This window comes from Polyodon spathula, chromosome 26, assembly GCF_017654505.1.
Source record: "Polyodon spathula isolate WHYD16114869_AA chromosome 26, ASM1765450v1, whole genome shotgun sequence".
NCBI lineage: Eukaryota > Metazoa > Chordata > Actinopteri > Acipenseriformes > Polyodontidae > Polyodon > Polyodon spathula.
Window position 1 is genome coordinate 9,477,299 of NC_054559.1, and position 11,482 is coordinate 9,488,780.

Consider the following 11,482-nt stretch of genomic DNA (forward strand, 5'->3'; position numbering starts at 1 on the left):
GGCTAATCATGGAGCTACAGAGCTGCTGAAGAGGGAATCTAGGGAAAGAGACCCCGGTAATGACCAACCACAAACCCAAATGTACAGTGGCTTGCGAAAGTATTGACCCCCCTTGGCATTTTTCCTATTTTGTTGCCTTACAACCAGGAATTAAAATGGATTTTTATTTGGATTTAATGTAACGGACATACACAAAATAGTCCAAATTGGTGAAATGAAATGAAAAAAATAACTTGTTTCAAAAAATTCTAAAAATTAAATAACGGAAAAGTGGTGCGTGCATATGTATTCATCCCCTTTGCTATTAAGCCTCTAAATAAGATCTGGTGAAACCAATTACCTTCAGAAGTCACATAAAGAGTTAATGTTAAATAAAGTCCACCTGTGTGCAATCTAAGTGGCAAGAGAGGGCCGCCCACCAAAACTCACGGACCAGGCAAGAAGGGCATTAATCAGAGAGGCAACAAAGAGACCAAAGATAACCCTGAAGGAGCTGCAAAGCTCCACAGCGGAGATTGGAGTATCTGTCCATAGGACCACTTTAAGCCGTACACTCCACAGAGCTGGGCTTTACGGAAGAGTGGCCAGAAAAACACCATTGCTTAAAGAAAAAAATAAGCAAACACGTTTGGTGTTCGCCAAAAGGCATGCGGGAGACTCCCCAAACATATGGAAGAAGGTACTCTGGTCAGATGAGACTAAAATTGAGCTTTTTGGCCATCAAGGAAAACGCTATGTCTGGCGCAAACCCAACACCTCTCATCACCCCGAGAACACCATCCCCACAGTGAAGCACGGTGGTGGCAGCATCATGCTGTGGGGATGTTTTTCATCAGCAGGGACTGGGAAACTGGTCAGAATTGAAGGAATGATGGATAGCGCTAAATACAGGGAAATTCTTGAGGGAAACCTGTTTCAGTCTTCCATAGATTTGAGACTGGGATGGAGGTTCACCTTCCAGCAGGACAATAACCCTAAGCATACTGCTAAAACAACACTCAAGTGGTTTAAGGGGAAACATTTAAATGTCTTGGAATGGCCTAGTCAAAGCCCAGGCTGAAAATCCAATTGAGAATCTGTGGTATGACTTAAAGATTGCTGTACACCAGCGGAACCCATCCAACTTGAAGGAGCTGGAGCAGTTTTGCCTTGAAGAATGGGAACAAATCCCAGTGGCTAGATGTGCCAAGCTTATAGATACATACCCCAAGAGACTTGCAGCTGTAATTGCTGCAAAAGGTGGCTCTACAAAGTACTGACTTTGTGTGGGTGAATACTTATGCACGCTCAAGTTTTCTGTTTTTTTGTCTTATTTCTTGTTTGTTTCACAATACAAAATATTTTACATCTTCAAAGTGGTAGGCATGTTGTGTAAATCAAATGATACAAACCCCCAAAAAATAAATTTTAATTCCAGGTTGTAAGGCAACAAAATAGGAAAAACGCCAAGGGGGGGGTCAATACCGATCCACAAAAAGGGAAACAAAACTGAACCAGGTAACTACAGACCAGTAAGCCTGACTTCTATTATATGCAAACTTATGGAAACTATAATAAGATCCAAAATGGAAAATTACCTATATGGTAACAGGGTACTGGGAGACAGTCAACATGGTTTTAGGAAAGGGAGATCGTGCCTAACTAACTTGCTTGATTTTTTTGAGGATGCAACATCGATAATGGATAATTGCAAAGCATATGACATGGTTTATTTAGATTTCCAGAAAGCTTTTGACAAAGTCCCGCACAAAAGATTAATTCTCAAACTGAACGCAGTTGGGATTCAAGGAAACACATGTACATGGATTAGGGAGTGGTTAACATGTAGAAAACAGAAAGTACTGATTAGAGGAAAAACCTCAGAATGGAGTGTGGTAACCAGCGGTGTACCACAGGGATCAGTATTAGGTCCTCTGCTATTCCTAATCTACATTAATGATTTAGATTCTGGTATAGTAAGCAAACTTGTTAAATTTGCAGACGACACAAAAGTAGGAGGAGTGGCAAACACTGTTGCAGCAGCAAAGGTCATTCAAAATGATCTAGACAAGATTCAGAACTGGGCAGACACATGGCAAATGACATTTAATAGAGAAAAGTGTAAGGTACTGCACGCAGGAAATAAAAATGTACATTATAAATATCATATGGGAGATATTGAAATTGGAGAAGGAATCTATGAAAAAGACCTAGGAGTTTTTGTTGACTCAGAAATGTCTTCATCTAGGCAATGTGGGGAAGCTATAAAAAAGGCTAACAAGATGCTCTGATACATTGTGAAAAGTGTTGAATTTAAATCAAGGGAAGTAATGTTAAAACTGTACAATGCACTTCCTCATCTTGAATATTGTGTGCAGTTCTGGTCACCTCGCTATAAAAAAGATATTGCTGCTCTAGAAAGAGTGCAAAGAAGAGCGACCAGAATTATTCCGGGCTTAAAAGGCATGTCATATGCAGACAGGCTAAAAGAATTGAATCTGTTCAGTCTTGAACAAAGAAGACTACGTGGCGACCTAATTCAAATTCAAAATTCTAAAAGGTATTGACAGTGTGGACGCAAGGGACTTTTTCAGCCTGAAAAAAGAAACAAGGACCAGGGGTCACAAATGGAGTTTAGAAAAAGGGGCATTCAGAACAGAAAATAGGAGACACTTTTTTACACAGAGAATTGTGAGGGTCTGGAATCAACTCCCCAGTAATGTTGTTGAAGCTGACACCCTGGGATCCTTCAAGAAGCTGCTTGATGAGATTTTGGAATCAATAAGCTACTAACAACCAAACGAGCAAGATGGGCCGAATGGCCTCCTCTCGTTTGTAAACTTTCTTATGTTCTTATGTTCTTATGTTCTAATACTTTCGCAAGCCACTGTATTCAAAACATATCTAGATATTGTGAATCATTCATTTGCAGCTGAGGTGTAGAATACAGGATGGTATTTGTATTACAAAAATCAAAATAAGCAGACGTGATTAGGCTGAAAGTAACCTCTTAGTCACGCGTCACGCTCCACATTTCATAAGCAATTGTATAGAATACAAAAGGGGCTCGGCTTCAGTTGCCTTCCTGAGAGTTGATAGTGCCCCAGGGGTCTGATCAGCAGCTTAGTGAAGGGCTTCCGGCCACACAGCTGCAGTACAAACACCCCTCCCCCCAAGACACTACTCATTCTAATTCTAAGTACAACTGTAACCAAAAAGAAATTGTCTTATATATATATATATATATATATATATGTGTGTGTAATCATTGTGTAATCATTTTTATACATCGATTTTTATTAACATGCATTTATTTTTACATGTTGACATGTTATCTGTTTGATGTTTGCTGTTGATTGTATTGTATCTTTAACTAACAGCCTCTGGTCAAGATCTTACTTGTAAAACATCTGATTCTTAATGGGGACTTCCAGGATAAATAAAGGTTAATGAATAAAAAAATAACCACTTTAGATTTCTGCAAAGGTCTACTCACTTCTTGTCTGCTTCACCCCAAAGCATTCCAGAGTCAGATTCTAAATTTAAACACTGCAATGTCACTGAAGACCACAATGATTTTTCAATGTTAAGGCTTAATCAAAGACAACAGAGAAAAAAAAAAACATTTGGTTTCAAAGTTTGACACATGCGATAAGTCACAAAATCAGCTTCTAAATCAAAGCATTTAGAAATAAATGTTCTCCTTTCTGTGTACAAAAATATTAGGTACATTTACTGTTCAATAAAAACCTATTTAATAGTCACTTAAAATAAATCAATTGCAATAAAGGTCTTAAATGAGTATACAGACCATAAGGAAAGTACTAGAAGATGCATGTATTTCTGTGCACAAAGGGAGGATGTGGTCAGTAAACATCAGCCTTTTATCGTCCCATACTGTAAATAGCTGGTTCTAATTAACCATATGTTCAAGCTACAATACATCCATTAGACATCTAACCACCCCATTGCCACTACCCCTGTGTTGAAAATTATGATTTTATATTACTTACAGCCATGATATGAAGCAGGCGAGCCTCCAGACTTGCCATATTCCTGTTCCGAGTAGCCTGTGGAGAGGTTGGGCTGACTAGACCCACGGCCGAATGAGAGCTGGTTGTTACTGCCAACGGCAGTGGTCACCTGAGCCATACGTTCCTTCGTCTTCAGTGCTTGAGACCTCTCCCCCTTCAGCCGCTCATCGTCCTTCAACAGAGACACCAGCTGCTTGGACTTCTCCCGCACATTGATGCCCTGGTCCTTGCCATCTCGATCAATGTACTGAAAGTCCTTGAGTGTCTGGATGGCAAAGATGTTTTCTTTGCATTGCTGAGCCACCCTCTCCGAGCCCGTCTTGATCAGGTAGTCCAAAAGGGTTAGAGCTTTGTAGACGTGTCTCCAGTTCTTGCCGTGGTCATTGAGTCGCTTCCAGATCATGCTCATGATCTCCGAGAAGGCCACCACGTTGTACGTGAGGTCAGCGATCTCCGTCATGAGTGAACTGGAAGGCCCCCAGGGGTCATTGGAAGTGGCCTCCCGTACCCTGATTTCTGCCTCCGAGTAATTTTTCACAACATTTTTCATTTGTCGCCGAATAGATGATGTCTGCATTTTGGTGTTTTATAGAAGTGTATAAATACGCTTATTGTTTTACTTTTCTTAATTGTTCACAGTATTTATTTATTTTTTAAAAGGTACTTCCAAGCGCTCCTGACCATTTCCACCCAGCCAGGGGATCCTACAGAGTAGGGTCAACCATTACCTGAAACAGAAACAAATAACATTTAGCTTGTTTTTGTTCGGCATTGTATAACATTTCGCTTCCGACATTAATCCATGTACTGTAAGAAATCAACTCTCCCAATTATCATAAAAATATCATAGGTGAAAAGGAAACACAGTGCTGCACACCTTAAAATGTGTTGCAATAAAATTAAATATAGCAGCATAATAAGCACAGTCCTTTCAGCAATGCCTCATTGCAATAGATGTAAAAAACTTGCAGGCAACTGGAGCTCAGTACAAAAAACAACTAAACCCTCGCAAAAGATTTTGCCCATTCCTTAAATAACATGTATATTAATGTTGTAGTGCTGTTTTAGTCCTATAAATCAATGTGTTAAGTAACAGAGATGTGTGGATACTTCATCAAGGCTCCCTGACTTCCCCTGTGGTCAAAGTGCCTTAGTAATTATAACTGACTGGAGGCTGTTTCTAAGCCCTGCTCATCTACATTACTTAAGAAATGTATGTAACAACTTACAAATAAATCAAAGAGCAGCAAATATAGCTTTGTCCATAGAATAGTTTGAAGCTTGAACTTTTAGCATTTCACCTTCCTGGCTCTAGCGGTTCTGTCTACAACAGCAGCACATATCTGGCAGATCACTGTAAAAAAATATGTTGTGCCAGGAAATACATCTGCTCATTTGAGTGTATGTCTTTACCTTTAGGGCAAGAAATCAAGAATGTAAAAAAAAGACAAAAATATTTTAATCTTGATTTATGACAGATATTAAATTACATACCAGTTTATTCTCATCTCATTGTTGTCCTCCTGTTCAGACAAGTAAAATAGATGGCAGACACGTGGTGTTTTTTTTTTTTTTTTTTTAACAGATAATGCCTGTAATGTTTATTGTTAAATATTATAAACTATGACAGTTCAATAGTGTTTGAGTCTTACTGTAAACATTCTTGCAGTTTTCTATATTTACCTAATCAAGAGCATTGTACTGTACATGGCCTTGCAGGTTATCTATGGAGCAAAACTGAAACAAAGCATCGAAGGAAGAATAAATGCATTTTAAATTTAACTGGATAATACAATAAAACCATTTCCGTTCATCAGTAAATTCTCAAAGGTGTATTGTGTTACAGACAATAGTGCAGACTGTAACAGCCCGCAAAACAATCTGAATCTGTCACTTCTTTAATCAACTGTAATAAAACCCTACTTAATGAGTAACATTCTGCATAACAAGTATTAGAAAAGATCCTTTAGTGAAAGTTATGTAATAGAATAGTAACAAATGAAAACCAGTCGTCCTACAAAAAATTGATCAAGGGTTTCAGTATAAATTAGATTTAATTACGGAATTTAGAAAAATATCATAATTTGAATGCGATTTAAATGTATTTTGGATTACATGCAAATCCTTTACTGAAACCAGGTTTCATCACAAAAAGAATACTTTATTACTGTAGGATTTATTTGGAAAGGATTGATTCCTGTAAAAGTACTCTACCGACTAATGAAAAATGCAAATGGTAAACAAAACTGTACAAACATGGTGTATTGGAAAGTTACCACCCAAAAAAGCACTTGTCATACAAGTACAGTATATATGTGGGTACAGTGGAACGTGTGTCACATCCATCGAATACTAAATGTGACCACCTAATCTTTGTGACCACATGATGTGTGAAGTGGATTAGACATACCTTTTGGGTTTGTTACCTTCAGCAGCCCAGCAACTTAAAAAACTGGAGGAAACCACTTCTCTCAAGACAGCAGTTTCCAATTCCATTAAACCCTAGTGGATAAAAATCCTGGTAGCACTGTTCAATTGATTAATCAAAATTTTTAAAAAAAAGGATACACTGTTTGCTTTATTCAATACAAAGGATTTATAAAATGTCCTAAAACACCAAGTGCCTCTGATTCCAAAAAAGGCCAAAAAAAGGTGCCTTGGTCATCCTGTTCATCAGTGTAAACAGAATTACAGCCAGGATCAGGAGGGACTGCCCAACAAATATAGCAAGTTGGCATAGCCCATTAATTCATTATGAGGTATTGAAATGTGACTCTATTTGTCCTGCAGAGTTGCTATAGTTGTTTGCACACACCCCAAGCCTGTGTACACATGAATATAGCAGGGACTAATGAAACACCTGCTGTTTTAAATCACCTATTCAATCCCACCAGGCCATAAAGAAGTATCTGTAGTCATGCGCGCAGGGTTACAGGGGCCCGTGGAGGCCGTGCTCCAGCAGTATTCTAGTGGACCCAGCCCCACCACTGTTTGAGCTTAGGCCAAATAAAAAAATGTGTGGTTCGGGTTACCTGCCCATCCCTATTTTTTTCCACCCGACCTTTATATTTTTTGCTGATAACGGGCTACAATTTTTAATATCAATCTGAAAAATGGATCACTGTGCGCGGCCTCGTTTTCGCTCATGAGATTTTCCATAAATCTCGGGCAAACAAGATCTTCAGTTTCATATAAATTGGGGCCGTCTGAGTATCTCCAAGTACCAGCAGTTGTTTTGCACTATGTTTGAAAAATACGACCATATCACTATTTGCCACAAATCATTACGGATTACCTGCTGAATAACCCTAAAAAGTCTTCAGTTGTCAAATAATTTTCCTGGACTGAAGGCACTTAAATGTACGTGTGTGAACTGTAAAGGAACAATAACATCAAAACCATTTCAGCTGATGCCTTTCAAATACTGTTCCATGAAAAAAGTTAAGAGGTAGGTAATTTATTTTAATGTTCCCTAACAATCCAATTAACATACACACATTAACATCCATTTAACTGCTGTCAGCTATTTTTGTACATGTCCAACTACTAAAAACGTACAGAAATATCTGAACATGAAAGTAATTTCTTACTGGTAGGCCTACTGTATTACTGTGATAACAACTACATGTTTGTTTTATATATATATATATATATATATATATATATATATATATATATATATATATATATATATATATATATATATGATCAGCTGTGTGTTATTTAATGTGATAAATCAGACCGATTAAACAAACATTCATTAAAACAAATAAATGACTGCTTATTATGTTTCAATTTTGTACTCATAAAAAGCCATTACAGGAGTATCGTACCACCAGTCTATCATTAGGGTGGATATACAGAATGTGAGCGATTTCATCCTCTCATTCTACCACCAACTAATGCAGTGGAATAGTTGTATGCTTTTGTGTTATGTAGGTATTCACTTAAATTCAGGCCACTAGATTTCAATTTACAAAAGCTCCCTTATTTTGAAAACTAAACATTCACAGGTATGCAAACCCACTTTCACAGTCAGCTATGCTCACTGGAAGAGTTTCCACTACAAGTATTTTTCGGTTCAGTTTTTCAGCATCCGCATGAATTTCAGCATCAAGCACCGAACCTATCAGTATGTTTACATGAAAAAGTGTTGAAGTTTTGAAGTAGATAGAAGTTTTCGGAAAACGCAGGATATTTTCGCATGCAAAGTACTGTTGTAGCCTAAGTACGATTTGAACAGACCGGACATTTCTGCAACAGAACGGAGACCAAGTGTCAGGTCTCAAATTCCAAGATTACTATACTATACCTCTATTCAGATTCCCTACAATGTGCAATCTGCCTTTCCAACAGCTCATCCTGTTCTATGACACCAGTTTCTTCTGCAGACATAATTTTAAATTATCATGTCATTTTAAAACTGGAAAACATTTGCTGCTTCACTATGGGCTATTAACAAATACATGTGGAATTTAACAAATTTATTACTTTATCCCTAACTAGACAGATGGATGCATGCAGACTGACTACTATGCTGGTATCTTTTAAATACCAGCATCCAGGTTAGTTTTACCTGCAAATGATGCGTTTTGCAGAATGCTTTAATTCAGCTCTGCAGGCAGTGTTCTGCAGTGCCCAGTGCTGTGCTGCAAAATCACAGGGGGGGGGGGCTTAAATGTATTGATTTTTGGACTTTTTTAATGTGTACTGTATGAATTCCAGTTCACTTTGACCTGGTTAATCCAACATTTTTCATTTGTTAATTGAAATATGACAGATTTCAGATATTAATGTTGCAAATACATCAGTGCATATCATGTTTGTTTAATATAAATAAGGATACATTCTTTAAAAAACAGCTGTTTAGTGTCTAAACACATGTACCATGATAATATTAATAATGCACAAAAATGGGGTTTGTAAGGTTTTTAAAGCTAAAACTCTGACTTGTTTCACTTAACTTAATTGCCAGATGTATTTTGTTATTTTCTGAATTCCATCAAGATTGCAATTATTGCAGATGTGCTGTTTTTAATAGGTGACTCATCTCTTTCTCCCGCCCCGCCCTCCCCCCCATCTACTAAAAAAACTATTTGCAGCAGGCTTTTTATGGCAATATTTTTTCACAGTGTAGTCATTAAGTGTTGCAGTAATGATGCTCCTATATTTTAGTCCCAATGGTTTCACTCCTTAGAGCTACCGGCCTGTAGAATAAAACAAGGCAGGTGGAAAGTTTATTAATGAAGATGCACCCTCAAAATTAATGAGCCAGCTGTGAGGTGGAGAAAGGGGAGATGATGGGAGAATGAAGCAAAATGACAGAGTAACTAATTAAAGTACAACAGGGTTATTAACAATGTATTGTAAAATAACACTTGCCACTTATCACACTGCTTATTCAGGAAATAAAATAAAAAGTTTTACCTACCTACCGTATTTTTTTCCCCCCAGCGTAACCTGAACCATAGAGATAGATAGATAGATAGATAGATAGATAGATAGATATTTTTAATTGGACTACATACAATACCTTTTGATGGGAACAATATTTTTTACACAATATGTTTTTAAAACTCCACCTCCAATGGTAAGATATGTGAGATACAGCGGACCTATCCGACCTATCGTATAACATTTCACATCAGAAGAGATTAACACGTAAACCAGCATTATTTTTCCTTCATTAAATGTGAAAGTTCTGAACCCTAATCATTAGCACAGGCCTTTTGTGTTTCAGACCACCAGCTCTTGCACAAAATGACGAAACCAGAAAGGGTCCAATTGTGTCAAGGTCTACTTTCTTTTGTTACTTCCATATACAATATTATGTTTTGGCATTTAATTTTTGTACTCAATATTATGGTAGTGTGTTAGTCTGCCTACCAAGACTAAAAAATAACTTGCAAACCACCATGTATGAACCAAGAACTACTGAATCACTTGGCTCTTATGCTCATTCAAAAGAACCTTACCAATCTTTGCAGAACTGTCGTTATTTATCATTGCCTTGTTTTGTATTCTGATCTCCACGAGTGCACCTCATCACTACAAAATGGCATGTAAAGAAACAGCAAAACACGCCGCTGTTTCTCTTGCTACAAAAAGTTGGAAATTGCTCAAGCTCTTGAAAACAACCTGAATCAGACACAAGTCGCAGAGTAATTTGGTGTTTCCCGTTCTGGTGAGTTGCTTCACCATTCTGTTAAATAAGTTTGTGCATCTTGTCAATATTGATCCTGTACATGTACAGTAGTATACGGATAAAAGAACACCCCTCAGGAAGCAAGCAAAGTGTTCCGATAGGCGAAGTGTTCTCGAAGACAGAGTTAGCCACCAGACACGATATGAACCAATAAATGCATGTGTATTACTTGTCATGGCACGCATGCATCAACATATGAAATTAACTGACTAAGTAAAAGCAAAATATGCAAGTGGCACAGCTTTTGATGGATACAGCATTTAGGGGCTCTAAGGACCTATTTTTAGCAAACAATCTTACTTTCAATAGTTATTTTCAGAACTGATCAATCGCTATTGATTACTGTATGCTGTCTGTTGTGCCGTGGCCTATGCGGTAGTAATTCAGTGCTTGGGCATGCTGTGTTTGACCAATCGCTTCCGATATTTTAGGATATGTGTGGGAGGGTTTAGTCTCTGAAAACGTGTGAATGGTGGATTGAGCACGTCAACCAAACTGTGAATGACTGATGCCTAAACTAGCCTAAACTATTTCTCTGTGTTGTTCAATCTGGAATCCAGCAAGTCAAATAAACAAACTGAAGAGTTTTATATTTCGGATTGTGGTTTGATTTGAACAAATCCTGTTGGCTACAACATTTTGCAAATCCATAGGAGATATTGTTGTCCACTTATTTTATTTTCAACAGTTATTTTCAGAACTTGTCTAAGTATCATGTTAGGAAGTTACTTTTTTAGGGCTTTAAGTGGCACAGGAATTGTAATTTATCCCCCTCAAAGAAAATTATATCATTGAAAAGCTCAGATTTTGCTGAAAAAAAAAACAATATATAAGTTTCCAATGGTTCCTTTACAGACCTGTGAGAACTTAGACTTTTCAACAATTCAGTCCCAAATGCAAGAAAAATCCCTGCTGCTGGCAGCGGTGGTGGTTTAGTGTGCAGCCTATGCAGTTACCAGACTAACCTTCACCCTAATTAATGCTTTGTAGTTGGTTACAGGCAGACAAAACTGTAATATATTGGTATTTATTATTCGTAAGAAAATAGCATTAACCAGGCAAATTATTGTTCAAATGCAGCATCGATGCGCGGTTAGTTACAAAACTGCCTCTGTGATGTCTCTGCTCCATCTCTCTCTTTGGCAGCTTGGCAACCTCAGGTCCTCCTCCGTAGCTCACTTAATCAAATCCTTAAAGGTAAACAGTTTCGCTGAAAAGCACTTTTTTTTAAATCAAGATTACAGCAGCAACAACAACAATCTCC

At 37.7% G+C, this 11,482-nt stretch overlaps 1 protein-coding gene across 1 annotated transcript in view; it reads right to left on the minus strand.

Moving 5' to 3' along the window:
* The window catches only part of LOC121300782 (epsin-2-like), a 32,650-nt gene that overhangs the window by 16,146 nt on the left and 5,022 nt on the right, over positions 1–11,482 (minus strand). Inside the window, exon 2 of the mRNA XM_041229648.1 lies at positions 3,993–4,741. Within this exon, the coding sequence (XP_041085582.1) occupies positions 3,993–4,590 (598 nt within the window). The 5' untranslated portion in view covers positions 4,591–4,741. The remainder of the gene's footprint in view (positions 1–3,992; positions 4,742–11,482) is intronic.